The following is a 20,326-nucleotide window of genomic DNA, read 5'->3' on the forward strand; positions in this document are numbered from 1 at the left end:
TATTGTGGGTTAATACTTTAGAACAAAATCCATGAACTCAGCTCTATTAGACAGCAAACTGTTTGGACTCATTAGTTTTTGTATGTATCATTAGTAGAATAAATTTTGAAGGGGTAATTTACTACCAGTAACTAAGGGGGATAATTATATCATCTGTATCATTTCACTTGAACACCATGGTATTGTAAAAGTCTTGTCCTTTGTGTTTCTGAATTACTTAAGCCATACATTCTCTTAAAGATATTTTTTTGTTTCGTTCCTTTCCAGCAGCCTTTTTTCTGCTGTTATGGTTAATACTTAATAGATTTTAGAAATTGAGAAGTTCTTGAAACATTTTATTCTCTTGAGTTCATCACTTCTGACTCTTGTGTGATATGTGACTTGTCATAAAAGATAGCAAGCCTTTCACTACTTCACTAAATGAATTTCAGAGTAAACACTGTGATTCTGCAGAGCGCAGTCAATAGGCTTTCCAATATTTTGTTCTGTTACACAATGCCTACCACCTTGAGGCACTTGAATACTAGAGGATAGAAAGTTAAACGTTTGATGTTTATTGAATAAGATTACAAAATACTTGATTTTGTCAGTGTATCAAAGAAATTTTTGCATTGATAAATGTTCTCTAGGAATGTGACTACATTCATCAGGTGTGAACTCTTGTAAATGAATTTTGTATCTTGAATCCACGTATAAAGTGTATCATCAATATAAAAATAAATATTATTTGCTTAAAAGTTACTGGTACTTCTTCAGCATTGTTGACAAATTGTTACACTGTCTCGTTTGCTTTTTTCAGATAATACCTGGAAGGCTTTAAAACTGTCCTGGGGTTGTACATTCAATGGTTATTCTTCTAGTTTGTACATTTTGTTTTAGTCCTGATTTTTTCTCCTGCCCTGTCCTGGTGGTCAGAAGTGGAACACATGCAGAGAGAGGGACTGTTGAAGAATCAGGCAAAACCATTTTACCCTTTGGGTGTTGGGTTTGGGGTCAGGAATTAGGCTTTCCACGGGTTTTTATGTGAGGAGGGAGGAAAACTTCCTGTGGTCACAGTGGCAAGGAACTTTAGTTCCTTTAACGTGGAATGCCTTGCTGGGCATTGAAGAGTCCAGAGACCCGACTTAGGTTTCAACTTTGCAATGCGCCTTTTTGTGCTTTTTTTTGAGACAGAGTCTCAAGCTGTCGCCTGGGTAGAGTGCCGTGGCATCACAGCTCACAGCAACCTCCAACTCCTGGGCTTAAGCGATTCTCCTGCCTCAGCCTCTCAAATAGCTGGGACTACAGGCGCCCGCCACAACGCCCGGCTGTTTTTAGAGACGAGGTCTCGCTGTGGCTCAGGCTGGTCTCGAGCCTGTGAGCTCAGGCAATCCACCCGCCTCGGGCTCCCAAGTGCTGAGATTACAGGTAGGAGCCACCGCGCCCGGCCCCTATGCTGCGACTTTGAATAAGACAGTTTTTCCCCTTTGGACTTTTTTATCTGTCAAAAGGTGGCCCTTTAGGTGGACCATAAAGTGAATATAACGGGCTGCCACCAAAGTGTTTTTACCTAAGATGCAATTACCCCCGATTGCATTATGTAGCGAGGATGTTCTTCTGCAATCTTTCAGTTGTTCACGATGTGGGTACTGGGCTGTGAGAACAGAACCTACAGTAGGTCATAGGCGCCAGTGAAATTGTTAGGTACTTGTTCCTGGAGCCGCCGGCTCCTGTGTGAGGAGGAACAGACTTGCTGCGATCACAGGGACAAGATGGCTGCGGAGGGGACGGCGGGATCAGGATGCGCCAAGCTGTGCACTCGCTGCCTAGGTTTCTTTTTTCTTTCTTTTTTGGCGCGGGAGCAGCCTACGTGTAAATAGGCCGGAGAATTCCATCCAGTAAAGCACACCTGGGCCCATGGCACCGACTGGGTTCTTTCCCTTTTGCCAAGACTCCACCCACTTCTCCCGCTCCGCACACACCCGTCAGGGTGGAAAAAAAAGAAAAGTCGTCTGCGACCCAGTAGTCATCCGCGGCCCAGGGCGCTCGCTGACGTGGCCAGCGGTCTGAGGGAGCGCCCTAGCAGGCGCCCGCGCCCTCCGGTCGTTCCGCCCCAACCGCCGCCAGGGCGCTCGCGCTGCCGCCGCGGAGGTCGCGCGCAAGCGCATAAGCGTGGAGGTGCCTACGCCGCGCGCAGTCACTTCCGGCGCGCTAGGGGACGTGCGGTTCCGGGTCGCTGCTCCTCTCGCCGGCTGGCAGTGGGGGCTGGTGACGCGGGCGGGCGCTCACGAGAGGCCCCGGAGGCGGGGCTCTGCCGGCTTCCCAGAGAACGGCAGGTGCGCGGGCCGGGACTCCGGAAATGCGAGCAGGCCCCTCGTTCTCCCGCTGGCCTTGGTCTGTCCCCAAACCGGCCCGGACGAGGTTGCCCAAGACCCATGGCGGGGGGCGGTACCGGGGTCCTGTAGGGGCGGAGGCGGGCTGCCTGGCATGGGAGTCTGGAGCCTAGGGTTCCAAGATTCCTTCCTGCGCGACCTTGGACAAGTCGCTCCTTCTCTTTAGTGCTTAGTTCCCTGCTGTCAAATGAGAGATGTTGTGTTCTTCCTTTCTTCGACTGTCCAAACACAGGCGGGGCTGGTGGGAACCTGAGTGAGCGAGCTCCAAACCGCCGTGGCAGGTTCCTGTCTGCCTTCTTGGGCGTTGGGCATCTGTCTTTTACCCAACTCTGCCTGCCTTTTTCTCAACGACTTAGTGCGAATCAGGGCTCCGTGACCAGACAGCCCCGAGTCTGGCCACGTAAACAGTGTGTGAGTATGAGAACAAATGAGAAATAAATACTGGCCCAGGGAAATCTTCCTCTCATTCACATTGTTTTGCTCACGGCTCCCAAGGATAGTAAATTTAGGCATTTACTGCAGTGAGCGATTCAATTCTTTATGCCTTGTGAAGCTCTTTATGCTAAGTGAAGCTCTTAGGCAAATCACAAATTCGTAGGAGACCAGGGTTCGAGAGGGGAGCTCGCGGAGAGTTACTGCAGTGACAAGTTTTCTTCCCCTACTTAATTCTCCCTTCATCCTTTTTCTCTACTTCTGTCCTGTACCTCCAACTACCATTTTGGCCTTACATGTGAAAAGACCCAACGCATTTTATCTTTGTCTTCATGCAGGACACAATGGTTTGACCTCCAAGATGTTTAAAATCTAGTAGATAAGCCAGGTGAGTAAGTGGTTTACAGACATTGAAGGTAAAGTTTTTGAAGAATGGTGCAGTCTTAATGGATAATCTGAAGTCATTTGTACATCTTAAAGCAGAGCTTAGGTATCCTCCACAAAACATGTAAAGTTAAGGTTGGACTCAAAATATTAGTATTTCATACACCATTCGAAGAAAAGGTGTTTGCATCTCGTGTTGAATATGAGAATGTCAAACATTCTGAAGACAAACTGGGCGGCACTTGTGGCTCAGTGAGTAGGGCTCCGGACCCCATATACCAAGAGTGGAGGGTTCAAACTAGCCCGCCAAACTGCAACAACAAAAAAAAAGCAGGTGTTGTAGCAGGTGCCTGTAGTCCCAGCTACTCAGGAGGCTGAGGCAAGAGAATCGCCTAAGACCAGGAGTTAGAGGTTGCTGGTGAGCTGTGACACCATGGCACTCTACCGAGTTCGATAAAAAACTCTGTCTCTTAAAAAAAAAAAAGAGAGAAAAACTGTGATTATAGGTAATTTTATCAGAATCCAAACCACACAGCATCTCCAGGGAAAGTTTAAGGATATGGGATATCTATACATTAAAGTTGTTTGGCTTGCCTGTTTTTTTCCTAGGTTATCTGTTTTTTCTAGAGGACAGATAAGTGCAAACCATCCTGGAACATTAGAATGTTATGCTTTTCCCCCATATTGAATTATATATTTTTTGCCTTCAACTTTAAAAAAAAGGCACTAAGCTATAATTCACAGGGAAGGATTTGAAAGTATTAAGTCTTGAATATGTGATGTTAATGTTTGCCCTGGGGATATTATACCAAATGTGTCATATATTAGCATCAACATGGTATAATAAAAAAAATTTTTTTTCAGTAGGGATTTGTGAATCAGAGACTTCTGGTGTTCAAATACCAGCACTGCCACTTAACCACATAATCTTTAGCAGGTTATTTCACCTCCTAGAGACTAGATTTCCTCATCTGTATGTGCACATGAAGCACTCGAGTACGTTTTAAATGTTTCGTAATTGTGTTCTATTAAGTGTACGTGTAACTTATGAAACTTAATTTTGAAACCTAAAGCTTAGCATAGCAACTCAGATGTGAAATATTTCCAGTGTTTAACTCAGAGCTATTTCTTTGATCTGATTCATAGATACTGTGTTGCCATAACCCCTTGGCCCACATTTAAGTGGGACTGCAGCTAGCTTGGATGTCCGAAACTTTTTAGGCATCTGTGTCTGAACCCTGGTCCCTGGCCTAAGGACTCCTGAGAGCTGGTTATTTGTGCAGAATAGCCACACAGCAAAAATGTTTGCAAAACTAAAGAAGAAAATTGCAGAAGAGACTGCTGTTGCTCAGAGGCCAGGAGGTGCTACTAGGATTCCACGGTCAGTGAGCAAGGAATCGGTTGCCTCTATGGGAGCTGACTCAGGAGATGACTTTGTAAGTGTCTTTGTTTTTAAAATTATGCAAGGAATCTTTTCAATAAATATTTTTAAAATTGCATGATTGTTTCATACCTTTTGTACAAAGCCCTGCACATCTGATTTTTCTTCCTCTGAGATACCTTTTTGTTAATGTTTGGTTTGTTAATGTTAAGGTACTTTATTGTTTCTCTGTGCATATCTTTCCATGTTCTCTACATTGTCTTCTTGTACTGTTTTTCTATCTGTATGCCTTATAAATCTTTCACATTTCATCTCTCAAAATGTCTGAGCTTGCTTTCTTTGCTGACATAATACTTTGAAGTCATTATTGCTTAACAGAGTCTATGAGTAGGGAAATGTTATGTTTAATGATTAAAGCATGTCTTTGGCATATAACAGAATCCTCTTAAGGATTTATTGTAAAATGATTTATAAGCCCAGGTGCAGGGGCTCATGCCTATAATCCTAGCACTTTGGAAGGCTGAGACGGGTGAATTGCTTGAGCTCAGGAGTTCGAGACTGGCTTGAGCATCCGCAAGACTCCATCACTACAAAACAGCTGGGTGTTGTGATGGGCACCTGTAGTCCCAGCTACTCAGGAGGCTGAGGCAGGAAGATCACTTGAGCCCAAGAGTTTCAGGTTGCAGTGAACTGTGACACCACGGCATTCTATTAAGGGTAAAGGAAGTGAGACTCTGTCTCAAAAAAAAAAATTATTTATAATGCTTGATATATATAAGAATGTATGTAATGTATATGCATATAAAGTATTAAGTAAAGGTAGATATATCACCCATCTGAAGAATTGTCAGTACAATTGTCAGTTGAAACCACTCATATACTCCTTTCCAATTCCCTCTTTTTCCTCCAAATAACCACTTTTTGTTTATCATTTTCCTTGCTTTCTAAAATATCTTACCAGATATGTATATATTCACAAATGATTTATTGTTTAATACAGCTTATTTTTGAACCTATAAAAATGGCATGTCGTAGACTTCTTGGATTTGCCTTTTAACTTAACATTGTTTTAAAATGTATCTGTGTTATATGAGGTTGCTCTTCATTTATTTTTATTGCTGTAAAGGTTCCAACATTTAAAAAGGCCTAATTTATCTCTCTTCTGATGATAGACATTTGAGTTGTTTCCATAGTCAGATGAGTCTTCCTCCTCCTCTCTTCTGCCACCTGAATCCTGGGTCAGATTACGTGGCAGAAACTATTAGGTTATTGGGGTGGAGCAATAAGATTCACAGGTTCCTATATTTAACAGGAAATGTAAGTCCACATTTGAGCATCAAGCTGTAGATGCTCAATACTGAGTTCTGCAGAAGGTCCTGCTTTGCCTTCACACTGACATGCTAAATAAAGTCTATATCTGTATACCAGATACAGAGATTGACCTGAATTCAGGAAATACTTGGAGACTTCCCAAGTAATTTGTTTGAACTTACTACAACCTGATCCTCCTTATCTCCAACTGCATATAATTCTCTGTATAGATACTTTTCCTATGCAGTAGCTCAAATTCTAAATGCACAAAACGGGATTCCATCTTGAAATGTGCATCTTCATTCTGTCAAGTCATCAGCTAATAACCTTGGAAGCATTTAAGGCTCTTTCCTCCTTCCTCTTCTTGATGTTCAGTCAGTCAACATGCATTGTGTTGTGGCTTCCATTTCTTAAATGTCTCTCAAATGTGCCTCTCTGCAACATCTTCTAGTAATATATTTATTGGTACAGATTGAGCATCCCTAATCTGAAAATTTGAAATTTGAAACGCTGCAAAAATCCAAAACTTTTTGAACACCAACATCATACCACAAGTGGAAAAGTCCACACATAAGCACTTAACATGCACAAAATTACTTGCATAAAATATTTGTCTACAATATTGTATAGAGGCTGGTTGCAGTGGGTCAGATCTATAATCCTAGCACTCTGGGAGGCCGAGGCAGGTGGAGTTGCTCAAGAGTTCGAGACCAGCCTGAGCAAGAGTGAGACCCCCCTTCTCTAAAAAATAGCTGGGCATGGGTGGCGCCTGTGGCTCAGTGGGTAGGGCACCAGCCCCATATACTGAAGGTGGCGGGTTCGAACCCGGACCTGGCCAAATTGCAACAAAAAAATAGCCTGGTGTTGTGACAGGCACCTGTAGTCCCAGCTACTTGGGATGCTGAGACAAGAGAATCACCTAAGCCCAGGAGTTGGAGGTTGCTGTGAGCTGTGATGCTACAGCACTCTACTGAGGTTGACAAAGTGAGACTGTCTCAAAAAAAAAAAAAAAAAAAAAAAAAAATAGCTGGGCGTTCACAGCAGGTGCCTATAGTCCCAGCTACTCGGGAAGCTGGGGTAAGAGGATCACTTGAGCCTAGGAATTTGAGGTTGCTATCAGCTATGATGCCATAGCACTCTACCCAGGGTGACAAAGTGAAACTCTGTAGCAAAAATAAATAAATAAATAAATAAACAACATATTATATAGAATTACCTTTGCCCCTCGTGTATAAGGTGTATGTGAAACATAAATGAGAAACATAAATGAATTTCATGTTTAGATTTGGGTCTCATCCCCATTAAATCTCATTGTATATATGCAAATATTCCAAAATAAAAAAATCTGAAACTCTTCTGGTCCCATACCTTTTGGATAAGGGATACTCACCCTATACGTCCCTTTTATTTCAGGCTGCCTTTCTTTTTGGACAAACAGTAGCCCATTCAAGCTCCCTGCCTCCGATAGCTCCCCAAAATGAGCTTTCTAAAAACAGATCTGTTCATGTCTCTCCAGTGCTAAAAACTCGGAAGTTTCCCCATCACATTTAGGATGAAGTGCAAACTCATTATCATAGTGTAATGGTAAACTGTCATAGTCTTGTCACAGCTTGTTACACCTTCCCAGCTTCATCTCATTCTATTTTCCTGCAGCCAGATTGAATTTATTGCAATTTGTAGAATGGACTACATTCTTTCATACCTATATATGTTTACATATACTGTTTTCTCTCTAAACTCTCTAGAATGTCTCCTGTCTACTCTTTTCATGCCTACGTTTCTCTCATAGACTCTTGTGCGTCCTTCAAGACTCAGCTCACATGTTATTTCCCAGGAAGCCCTGTCAACCCAACCTGCCTCTCTCAAAGCCCTCTACTCTTTATCCCTCCTGGTTGTTTGGTACCTTTTGCTCATGTCTGTGATAGCTTGTTATGCTGCATTATTATTGATGATTTGCATGTTTGTCTCTTCCACTAAACTGGGGTCTTCATGAAAGTGTATGTGTCGGGGGTTCCTAAGATCACCCCCAGCTTTGATTATTCACTAGAAAGACTCACAAGACTCAACATCTAGTTTTACTCACTATTATCCTTAGATGAAAGATGCAAATCATAATTAGTGAAGAGAAAAGGTGCATGGGCAAAGTAGGGAGGAAACCAGGTCCAAGCTTCCAAGAGTCCTCTCCCAGCAGAGTTACATAGGATACACTTAATTCTAACCCCAGCAGTGAGTTGTGACAATACGTGAAGCTCATCAAAGACTTAGTGTCCATGGTGTTTATTGGAAGCCAGTCATATAGATAACCCTCTGCCTAGTACAAGTGTGTACCAAAATTCCGGACTCCAAAAGGAAAACAGGTGTTGAGCATAAACCATATTTTTGCACACCCACAGTTCAGGTACCATGATCCACTCTTTGTCCTAGATGCCAACAACGGACCAACCTCACCAGCAGGCCTTTGTAGAATGGTCTCTGGCCAACGTTTATTCTTTTCTGCAGTGTATATAAAGTATAAAGTACTTAGTGTAGTGCCAGGCTCTACTAATTTCATAATTAGTTGCTTCTCCTGCTGTTGCCGGTTTGTTTGTTTGTTTGTTTTGAGACAAGAGTCTTACTATGTCACCCTCAGTAGAGTGCTGTGACATCACAGCTCACAGCAACCTCAAACTCTTGGGCTTAAGTAATTCTCTTGCCTCAGCCTCCCAAGTAGCTGGGACTACAGGTGCCTGCCACAATGCCCAGCTATTCTTTTGTTGTTGTAGTTTAGCAGGCCAGGGCCGGGCTCAAACCCACCAGCCCCAGTGTATGCGGCCGGCACCATAGCTGCTGAACTACAGGCACCGAGCCTGCTGCAGCTGTTTTATGTGGAATCCGTTTGTGTCGCAACAATTCCTAGTGCTTAACACAATGCTGAGACCTAGGATGTCTTTACTAACAGTAATAATCAAAGTAAGTTCTTATGCTACTAGTGATAATGGTCTCAATATTTGGTTCACCTGCCCCCAAAGTATTATGTTGAAACCTAATCACCACTGTGAAGCCATTAGTAGGTGAAGCCTCTGTGAGATGATTAGGTCATGAGGGAAGAGCCCTCACAAGTAGGATTAGTGCTCATATAGAAGAGGCCCAAGAGGGCTGCCTGGCCCTTTTCACCATGTACAAACCAGAGAGTGGGTCCTCACTAGGCACTGAATCTGCTGGTGCCTTGATCTTGGACTTCCCAGACTCTAGATCTGTAAGAAATAATTTTCTGTTGTTTATAAACCACTGACTTTGTGGTAGTTTGTTATAGCAGCCTGAGCAGACTAAAACAATTAGTAATACAGTGGTTCTCAATCTTCCTAATGCCATGACCCCTTAATACAGGTTCCTCATGTTGTGGTGACCCCCAACCATAAAATTATTTTCATTGCTACTTCATAACTGTAATTTTGCTACTGTTATGAATCGTAATATAAATACCTGATGTGCAGGATAGATATATTTTGGTGACCCCTGTAAAAGGGTCATTCGACCCCCAAAAGGGTCGTGACCCACAGGTTGAGAACTGCTGTAGTAATAGGTGACACATACTAAAACTCATTGTGTTCTGGGCTCGGTTTTAGGGACTTGACAAATACTGATTTATTTAATTCTTATCACAGTTCTGTGAGGTAGATTGTATTTGTTATTACAGTTTGCAAAGGAGGAAACCCATGCACAGTAAAGTTGAGTAATTGGCCCAAGTTCTTACAGCTTGTAAGTGGTGAAGCTAGAACTTGAACTAAGGTCTTCTGACCGCAGAGACTCTTCATACTTGTTTGCAGTTCTCTCAGTAAACATTGGATGGGCAAGTGGTTGAACAGGGAAATAAATAAAGTGAATTAAACCATCTTTTTTTCTTTTTCTTTTTTTTTTTTTTTGAGACAGAGTCTCACTACAAAGCCCTTGGTAGAGTGCTATAGCATCACAGCTCACAGCAGCCTGAAACTCTTGGGCTTACATGGTTTTCTTGCCTCTTCCCCCTTTCATGCTACCTCCTGAGTAGCTGGGAATAGGGTGCCCACCACAACACCTGGCTATTTTATTTTTTTTTTTGTAGAGACAGAGTCTCACTGTACCGCCCTCAGGTAGAGTGCCGTGGCGTCACATGGCTCACAGCAACCTCTAACTCTTGGGCTTACGCGATTCTCTTGCCCCAGCCTCCCGAGCAGCTGGGACTACAGGCGCCCGCCACAACGCCCGGCTATTTTTTTTTTTGTTGCAGTTTGGCCGAGGCTGGGTTTGAACCCGCCACCTTCGGCATATGGGGCCGGCGCCCTACTCACTGAGCCACAGGCGCCACCCAACACCTGGCTATTTTTTGTTGCAGTTGTTGTTTAGCTGGCCTGGGCTGGTTTCAAACCCTGGTACCAGTCTGGGTAGCTGGCGCCATAACCAGTGTACTATGAGCCAGTATTCAACCATCTTTAAAAACATTGTGGGAATAAAATGGGGAAAATGATTAAAGATTGGGTATTAGCATTTTAAATGTTACTAGATATGAAATAGTATTGTAGCTATGACAAACAATGTCCTTAATTTTTAGAAATGGTTATGAAGAATGGTTTGTTTAAATTACTTCAGCAAGATAAAAATTCATAGAAAAAACATGGGAAAATGTCAGCAATTGTTAAAGTAGATGAAGAATGTTTATTAGACCAATCTGTATTTTCTTTTTTTTTTTTTTTGTAGAGACAGAGTCTCACTGTACCGCCCTCGGTAAAGTGCCGTGGCGTCACACGGCTCACAGCAACCTCCAGCTCTTGGGCTTACGTGATTCTCTTGCCTCAGCCTCCCGAGCAGCTGGGACTACAGGCGCCCACCACAACACCTGGCTATTTTTTTGTTGCAGTTTGGTCAGGGCTGGGTTTGAACCCACCACCCTCGGCATATGGGGACGGCGCCCTACTCACTGAGCCACAGGCGACGCCCGACCAATCTGTATTTTCAACAATTTTATAATAAAAAGTAAAAAGATTATTAAAAGTGAGTCATTAGCTATAGCAAATAGTAGTACAGTTACAGTAATACTCATGTGTTTTAAATCTGGACTGGGGCTGGGCACCGTGGCTCATACCTCTAATCCTAGCACTCTGGGAGACCAAGGTGGGAGGATCCTATGAGCTCAGGAGCTCAAGACTAACCCAAGGAAGAACAAGATCCCATCTCTACAAAAAATAGAAAAATTAGTCAGACGTCGAGGTGGGCGCCTGTAGTTCCAGATACTCGGGAAGCTGAGGCAGAAGGATGTCTTGAGCTTAACAGTTTGAGGTTGCTGTGATCTAGGTTAGGCCTGGGGCAACAGAGTGAGATTCATCTCAAAAAATAATTTTAAAAAATAAAATGAAGTAAAATAAAATAATCTGGATTATTGGGGAAATTATGTATATGTCTCATTAATATATAATGCTTTAGGTTGGTATCCTTTGGGGTTTTTTGTTTGTTTTTTTTTTTTTTTTTTTTTTGCAAGTTTTGGCCAGGGCTGGGTTTGAACCCACCACCTCCGGTATATGAGGCTGGTGCAGGTGCCACCCATATCCTTTGGTTTTATAGATGAGGATATGAAACTTTATCAATGAAAGCTTTTTTTTTTTTGAATTTTTAAAAATATTTCTATTTTTAAAGACAATGTCTCACTCTGTCATCTAGGCTGGAGTGCAGTGGCCAAATAATAGCTCAATCCCTGGGCTGGAGCAATCCTTCTATCTCAGCTTCCCAAGTATCTGGAACTACAGTCACCACACCTGGCTGATTTAAAAAAATTTTGTAGAAGAGGTAGAATCTTGTTCTGTCAGCTAGGCTAGAATGCAGTGGCTCCCTGCAGCCTCTAACTCCTGGCCTCTTGCAATCCTCCCACCTCAGCCTCCCACAGTGCTAGATAGGATTCCAAGCATGAGTCACTGTGCCCCGCCCAGGAAAGATTCTTAGTTGTAGTAGCAGCCTTTGATCCCTTAAGACTTTACCTTTGGAAAGATACAGTGATTTCTTTTTTTTAATCATTGCAAATATATATTTTGTATTATGTATTTGATGCAGTGTAATCAGGATGGGTTTCTTTACTCCCATTTATTTCAGTAGCATGCATACACGTACACATGATTGATCTTTTTAGCATTTTATCTTTCTTTCACATTCTAAGAGGGAGATAGCGTCATTTCCACTCCCAGGTTGTGTTAAGCTTTTCAGTGATTGCAATTAATTAAAGTGTAACTAAACCTAAATAAGAATTGTCAGCTTGGGCCCCATAGTTCAGTGGTTAGGGCGCCAGCCACATATATCGGGGCTACTGCTAGTGTTATTTAGCAGTACCAGACTTGGCCAGGTACTGCTAAATAACAATGACAACTTGTGGTGGGTGCCTGTAGTCCCAGCTACTTGGGAGGCTGAGGCAAAGAATATCACTTAATCCCAAGAACTTGAGGTTGCTGTGAGCTGTGATACCACAGCTCTACTAAGGGTGACATAGTGAGACTCTGTCTCAAAAAAAAAAAAAAAAAAAAGAACTGCTTTCTGGCTTAGTATTATGGTCTCACACCACTGAAAACCCACATAAACACAGCTTCTGTGTATATCTCAACAGGCTTCTGATGGAAGCAGCTCCAGGGAAGATATTTCATCCCAGCTTTTGAGAAGAAATGAACAGATCCGGAAGTTAGAGGCCAGACTTTTTGGTATGTCTGAGAACTCATAAAAAGTAAACACCAGGAAACTTGCCTTACCTGACTCTTTTTCTGTATAAAACACCGATAAAGGATAACTTAGTAGTTATTTTGACATGTCATTTTGATCTCTTTAGTCAGAAAGGACCAATGTGTACTCTCTTTGTTTCTTTCTTTTTTTTTTAGTATACTGAATAGTGTAAATTCAACATTGAGTTTGAAAGTTTAAAAAAAAAACTTTGTTTTTCTGTTCTTGAGGTTTCTAGCCATGGATATAAAAGATAATAAAATATATGTGGAATATATTTGACCATCTTCTGCCAGTAGTGTAGCTTACTTTCTGGTGGATAGTATTTATACAGAATGGCCAATGGCTATTGGATTTATCAGCACCAAAGGGGTTTTGGTGCTGTGTTGCCACTTGCTACAGTTCATACCACCTTTAGGCCACTTTTCAATGGCATTTCTAACTTCAACACCTACATAGAAAGTGTAACTCTGCGTTACACCTTTTGTATACAGTATACAAATTACATAGCTACAGTCCTTGGCCTGAGCAGGGCATGGTCATGATAGATTTGTGAGTTCTTATTTTGGTTTCTGGCAGTGGATACATTTTGAAAGCTTCATCCTGTGAAGTGGTCCATAGCTTCTGTGTCAATTTGTGCCTTGGCCCATTTTACTGAAGTGAAAGCAGCAGACCACCATTCACCACATTGTTGCGAAATATTTGTATTTATATAGCCAGTAAAGTTCCAAAGCATAGCTCACAAATACCAGTTAATTATTTTCTTCTCACTATACACTTACTAGGTCTAGCAAGGTTAAGGTCACATAGATAGTTCTTGGTAGAACTGGGATCAAACCCATATTTGATTGATACTAGAGTCCGTACTCTTAATTACAGTCTGCTTTAAACCCAAGTGTTAGGGTGGCGCCTGTGGCTCGGTGGGTAGGGCGCCAGCCCCATATACTGAGGGTGGCGGGTTCAAACCCGGCCCCGGCCAAACTGCAACAAAAAATAGCCAGGCGTTGTGGCGGGCGCCTGTAGTCCCAGCTACTCGGGAGGCTGAGGCAAGAGAATCACCTAAGCCCAGGAGTTGGAGTTGCTGTGAGCTATGTGACACCATGGCACTCTACCGAGGGTGCTACAGTGAGACTCTGTCTCTTAAAAAAAATAAGTAAACCCAAGTGTTACCATCCTGTTACTCCTTCCCATAAATAATATCAGTAACAGAGGTGAAATAACCTTACATTTTGTTTAACACTGGGAAGACAATTACAAAATGATATATACCATCCCCAACACAGAAAGAAGAATAATTGGGCTTGACTTATGTTAGAGAAGGGACAGGGAAAAGAACTGAACTTTGATTGGGCCCACTTGTGTCTTGGGTTATTGCCCTACAGATTTAGGATGTCTAATAACAGGATGTTATTTAGGATGTATAGTAACAGGCTGGGCACAGTGCTGATGTCTATAATCCTAGCACTGTGGGAAGCCAAGGCAGGAAGATTCCTGGGGTTTCGAGTTTAAGACCAGCCTGAGCAAGAGTGAGACCCTGTCTCTACTAAACATAGAAAAATTAGCCAGGGATTGTGGCAGGTGCCTGTAGTCCCAGCTACAAGGGAGGCTGAGGCAGGAAGATCACTTCAGCCCATGAGTCTGAGGTTGCTGTGAAGTAGGCTGACCATAGCACTCTAGCCCTGGCAACAGTGAGCCTCTGTCACCAAAACAAATAAAAAACTAACAGTAGCAGCTACCTTCTGTTGTATACTGTATGAAGCCCTTTATAAACCATGTAAAACATTACATTATCTAAAGTAGCCTTTGTGGTAGGTACAATTAATATTATTTCATATAAGAAGAAACGAATACTCAGGATTAGTAATTTGCTTAAGGTCCTTAGCTAAGGACTGACAGAATTGGGATTTGAATTACCATCTACTTTTTCACTATGCCATATGATCTTTGGCCACACAGGTATTTAATTCTAACTTTAACCTTTAATATGGCATAGGTAACTCCGTTCCTGTGTAGAAAGGGAGCTCACTTTTCTGTTTTTTTTTTTTGGCCGGGGCTGGGTTTGAACCCGCCACCTCTGGCATATGGGACCGGCACCCTACTCCTTGAACCACAGGCGCCGCCCGGGAGCTCACTTTTCTATAAAGTACCTTCACCAAACAAACAGTACTGTGCTAACATGTTTGCTATTGCCCTAACTGCTCTTAATTGTATAACTCTAAGCAAGCTGTTTAGTGAGTTCCCTTTGATTTGTCCTACTGCTAAGGCTAGAAAGGAAAGTGAAAACAGATTTGAAATTAAGTCATGAGATAATATGATATTTTTCATAGCAGGGCATTTCTGATGATCAGGCCGAACCTATTTCTTGTTTTCTAACAAGGCTAAATAAATCTGCCTGTTTGTATTCACCATTTATACCATGGATAGTTTGTACTACACCTGTTTGCCTGTGTTGTTCACTGTAAATGGGAGCCTGTCTACCTAGCTTTTCTTAACAGGAATGGTTTTCAGGTTAAGAAAATCATCATCATTTTCACTCATTTTTTGTTTAATTAACTTCCTTTCCTGATGTTTGTCCATTCTTGGTATGTGCGTCACCCTCCTCACCCAAGACTATGCTGAACAGGTCCGAAACTTGCAGAAGATAAAAGAGAAGCTTGAAATTGCCTTAGAAAAACACCAGGATTGTACGTATTTTTTTCCTGCTTTTCAAAATCTTTTTAGGATTTAGTTTTTGGAAATGAAACAATAGTGTATGGTTAAGTTTGTCCCTTCATGAAAATTCAAATCTTTTTATAAATAGTGTACGTCCTACTCAGGTTTGATAGCATTTGTCTGTATTAGCGTTTATAAGTATGCAACTTGCATCTGTGATGCCTTAATGGGCATGTTTCTCAAGAGGAGTTCATTCTGTGTATTAGCTTCTCTCTATCCATTTGACCGATTTATTGATACCGTTAGGTTTTAATAGAATCTAGTACCTACCCCTTGGATCTAGATAAGGAGATGAGTAATAGCTATAGCTTCATTACTGTTATATTAGGTAACTAGCACAATAGAGCATCCGTTTTGTTTAATCTACCCTAAATTGTGTACTCTGCTTTGGATATCATCCAAGAAAGATGCTAACAGAAGTAGAAAGCTATTTTTTTGTGGGTATATGCCAAAAGTTTTTTAAGGAAAATAAAATAAAAGGTTTTTGTTTTTTAGTTCTGATGAAGCGGTAGTAGCCATCACTTAGCAATAGCACGGTGTTTCCTGGCAAACTACCTAACTCAGTGTTCTATCATTGTACCATTTAAAAAATTACCTTTTGATATCTTCCTAAATGTGTACACTTGACTGTTACAAAAAACAAAACAAGGGCTGTGCCTGTGATTCAAGGAGTAGGGCGCCGGTCCCATATGCAGGAGGTGGCGGGTTCAAACCCAGCCCTGGCCAAAAACCACAAAAAAAACAAAACAAAACAAGGAAACAAGCTGACAATAAAACTGGTCTGTTACAAAGGCCAAATATTCTTTTGGGAAGTCAAGGGAGATCAGGCTTCCCTAGTCTTATAATCCACTTTTGTGACCTTTACCTTTTTCATTAGGTGACAGTGGCAGAGTATCACATGGGTTATTTGTAATGTTATTTCTGAAGTATTTTCATATCTCAAATAGAGTTTCTTTGTCAACAGCTTCCATGCGGAAATTTCAAGAACAGAATGAGACATTCCAAGCCAACAGAGCCAAAATGGCAGAAGGACTGGCTTTGGCATTAGCCAGAAAGGATCAGGTATTTCATATGCAGCACTGCTGAAATTGGTGGAAAGATTTTTTTTTTTTTTGTAGAGACAGAGTCTCACTGTACCGCCCTCGGGTAGAGTGCCGTGGCGTCACACGGCTCACAGCAACCTCTAACTCTTGGGCTTACGCAATTCTCTTGCCTCAGCCTCCTGAGCAGCTGGGACTACAGGCGCCTGCCACAACGCCCGGCTGTTTTATTTTTTGTTGCAGTTTGGCTGGGGCTGGGTTTGAACCCGCCACCCTCGGAATATGGGGCCGGCACCCCACTCACTGAGCCACAGGCGCCGCCCTGGTGGAAAGATTTTAATTACAATCTGATTTTAAAAATCATGACATAAACTTGTAAAAATTACTTGCACATATAATGTAGGAGAAAGAAAGTGTTATAAATTCTTTAAGATTTTGTTTATCCTTTTCTTGTAAAATCAAGAAGCTTTACAGTTTTAACTGTGAAATATATCCATCATGTGACAGTATTATTCCCTCCATTTGCGAAGCTTTGTAAAATTGAGAAGGGAAATAATTTATCTATAATCTGAGGCAAGCCCCCAAATAAGGAAAAAAGGTCACTGTCCTCTAAAAACCTGTCTCAAAGCCTAACTCCAAACATTTGCCTTTTTTAGTGGAGAAGATGCTACCAACCTAATCATAATCCATAATCTACATAGTTCTTCCCACCTCTGTTCACAAATTTCTTCAACCCCACCATCTGGACAGAGGGGAACTCCTATAATCTCAGTAGAACCACCCTCTCACTGGAAGATGCTGAGTGAATGACCCCAAGAAAGGAAAATAATACTCTCACTAGCTATCACAATAATTATGAAGTATATTTTGTTCAAGATGATCAATGACTTTTTTTTTTTTGAGACAGAGTCTCACTATGTCACCTTCAGTAGAGTGTTGTGGCGTCACAGCTCATAGCAACCTCAAACTCTTGGGTTTACGTGATTCTCTTGCCTCAGCCTCCCAAGTAGCTGGGACTACAGGTGCCCGCCACAATGCCTGGCTGTTATTTTGTTGTTGTTGTCATTGTTGCTTAGCAGGCCCTGGCTAGGTTCGAACCCACCAGCCCCACCCAGTACATGTGGTCAGCATCCTAACCACTGAGCTATGGGCTCTGAGCCATCAATGACATTTTAAATTTAAAATAAGCATCAATATAATATAATTGATAATCCTGATTTATTAAGATAGGATCAATTGATTATGTTTCATTTAACATAGAAATATGTGGCTAGGGTGGCGCCTGTGGCTCAAGGAGTAGGGCGCCGGTCCCATATGCCGGAGGTGGCGGGTTCAAACCCAGCCCTGGCCAAAAAAAAAAAAAAAAGAGATATGTGGCTGGGCATGGTGGCTTACTCCTGTAATCCTAGCATTCTGGGAGGCCAAGGCAGGTGGATTGCCTGAGCTCAGTAGTTGGAGACCAGCCTAAGCAAGAGCAAGACTCTGTCTCTAAAAAATAGCTGGGGGTTGTGGTGGGTGCTTATAGTCCCAGCTACCAGGGAGGCTGAGGCAAGAGAATCACTTTGAGACCAAGCATTTGAGGTTGCTGTGAGCTATGACACCATGTCACTCTACCAAGGTCAAGAAAATGAGATTCTGTCTCAAAAAAAGAAAGAAATATATTATGTATTTTATATATGCTAAGGGGGTTAGATAGTTGGTTTATGTCTATTCATCATCTAGAACATTTACTGACCAGAAAAACATCATTCCCCTTATACTCAATGAATAATTATGATATGAATGTATATCAAGGAACAAATTATCTAAAATTGATGGATTCTGATCATCTTTTTGTAATAATGTTAAGGGACATAATTTCTTTGACTTAGCTAGATGGCATAAAGCAGGTTGTTAAAATCAAGATGAGAAGGAGAATAATTGTGAAAGACTGCCAAAGATCCTCCCCACCAATTTTTTGTTTGTTTTTGAGACAGAGTCTCACCTGTTGCCTGGGTAGAGTGCCGTGGCGACATAGCTCACAGCAATCTCAGACTTCTGGGCTCAAGCCATTCCCTTGCCTCATGAGGCCTCCTAAGTAGCTGGGACTACACTCACCCGTCACCAGGCCAGGCTTTTTTTAGAGACGGAGTCTCACTCTAGCTAAGGCTGGTCCCAAATGTGTGAGCTCAGGTAATCCACCTGCCTTGGCCTCCCAGAGTGCTGGGATTACAGTCATGAGCCACCATGCCAGGCTACGACCCTCCCCCAACTTTTAGTAAATTAATTTTAAACATCCATTGCAGAGTTACCCAACTCAACTGATCCTAGTTACCTACTCCCCCAAAATAATGATAGTACTCATGGGAAAATTCCCAAAAATAAGTTGAAAAGCTGCATAAGAACATCAAAGAGGCAGACTGGGCACAGTGGTTCATGCCTATAATCCTAGCACTTTGGGAGGCCAAGGCAGGAGGATCACTTGAGGGAAGGTGTTCAAGACCAGACTGAGCAAGAGTGAGACCCTGTCACTACAAAAAATAGAAAAATTAGCCATGCATGGTAATGCATGACTATAGTCCCAGCTACTTGGCAAACTGAGGCAGGAGGATCTCTTGAGGCTAGGAGTTGGAGGTTGCAATGAGCCAGTGAGCTATGATAATGCCATTGTACCCTAGCCTGGGGAACAGTGTGAGACCGCTGTCTCAAAAAAAAAAAAAAAACAGGAAGGGTGCGGTGGCTCACGCCTATAATTCTAGCACTTGGGAGGTCGAGGCAGGTGGATTTCCTTAACTTACAGGTTCGAGACCATCCTCAGCCAAAGCAAGCCCTAATCTCTAATAACAGCTGAGCATTGTGGCAGGTACCTGTAGTCCCAGCTACTTGAGAGGCTGAGGCAAGAGAATTGCTTGATCCCAAGAGTTGGAGGTTGCTGTAAGCTATCACGCCATGGCTATCTACGGAATGCAACAAAGTGAGACGCTGTCTCAAAAAAAACAAAACAAGGCTCAGCACTGTAGCTCAAGCAGCTAAGGCACTAGCCACATACACCAGAGCTGGCAGGTTCAAATCCAGCCCGGGCCTGCCAAACAGCAATGACAACTACAACCAAAAAATAGCTGGGCGTTGTGGTGAGCGCCTGTAGTCCCAGCTACTTGGGAGGCTGAGGCAAGAGAATCACTTAACCTCAGGAGTTGGAAGTTGCTGTGAGCTGTGATTTCACAGCACTCTACCCAGGGTGACAGCTTGAGGCTCTGTCTCAAAAAAAAAAAAAAAAATACAGCTTTGTTTGGGTGTCTTTCTTAGTAAAAATTTTGAAGCTTATATTTATATTCTAGAATTTTATATATTTTATATAAAGTTCATTTTTTTCTCTTTTTAGAATTCTTACCTGTCTTAATATTAAGCCAAATTCGTGGGTTTTTTTAAATTTGCTTTTTAGTTTTATTTTCTTTTGGGATAGTTAGATTGTTTTGTTTTGTGAAAATCTTGGTATTACAATTACTCTTCTCTGGAAACCGTACTTAATTTATTGCTTTGTTTTAGGAATGGTCGGAAAAGATGGATCAGCTTGAAAAGGTTAGTTCATCTTTATTTGTGTCTCATTATTCATGTTAGTCTTGTTTTTGGGGCTTAGAGAACATTTTATCCAGAAACCAATGTTGATTGCTGTACCGCCTCTTAGAAGCAGTGTCTATGATTAGACACTGACTTAGAAAGCTCACATCTTCTCCTTGCTCCTATGAGATGCTGAGTATCTTTTGTCTGTCCCTCCTGTTACGCTGTCCACTCTCTCTTTCTTTTCTCTGTGTACCTGAAGCCTGATAGGGACTGTATCAGAAGGGCTCAAGTGCCCTCTGGCCTCTGGTTGAGTTCAGCTAGTGGAGAACACTGAAAGAACCATGTGTGGAAGAAGAGTGTGGTGAGAATGTTTATTCCTCCTCCTTTCTCCATTTGCGGGCTCTTCGGGTTAGTTGCATCCCATGGCCAATATCACAGCTTCATTT

The 20,326-nt window shown here is 42.2% G+C and overlaps 1 protein-coding gene across 5 annotated transcripts in view; it reads left to right on the forward strand.

Annotated features, from left to right (window-relative positions):
* The first annotated feature begins 2,179 nt into the window (after positions 1-2,179).
* Positions 2,180-20,326, forward strand: part of GOLGA1 (golgin A1) — a 66,484-nt gene continuing 48,337 nt past the window's right edge. The window contains exons 1-7 of one of the 5 annotated variants that reach the window (XM_053562659.1): positions 2,180-2,315; positions 3,143-3,192; positions 4,335-4,624; positions 12,482-12,572; positions 15,198-15,272; positions 16,265-16,362; positions 19,866-19,898. In XM_053562659.1, the coding sequence (XP_053418634.1) occupies positions 4,490-4,624; positions 12,482-12,572; positions 15,198-15,272; positions 16,265-16,362; positions 19,866-19,898 (432 nt within the window). In that variant the 5' untranslated portion in view covers positions 2,180-2,315; positions 3,143-3,192; positions 4,335-4,489. Of the gene's footprint in view, positions 2,401-3,142; positions 3,193-4,334; positions 4,625-12,481; positions 12,573-15,197; positions 15,273-16,264; positions 16,363-19,865; positions 19,899-20,326 lie in introns of all 5 variants that reach the window. The other 4 variants (XM_053562683.1, XM_053562651.1, XM_053562665.1 and 1 more) reach the window with 4 other exon arrangements.

This window comes from Nycticebus coucang, chromosome 2 (genome assembly GCF_027406575.1).
Source record: "Nycticebus coucang isolate mNycCou1 chromosome 2, mNycCou1.pri, whole genome shotgun sequence".
Classification (NCBI taxonomy): Eukaryota; Metazoa; Chordata; class Mammalia; order Primates; family Lorisidae; genus Nycticebus; species Nycticebus coucang.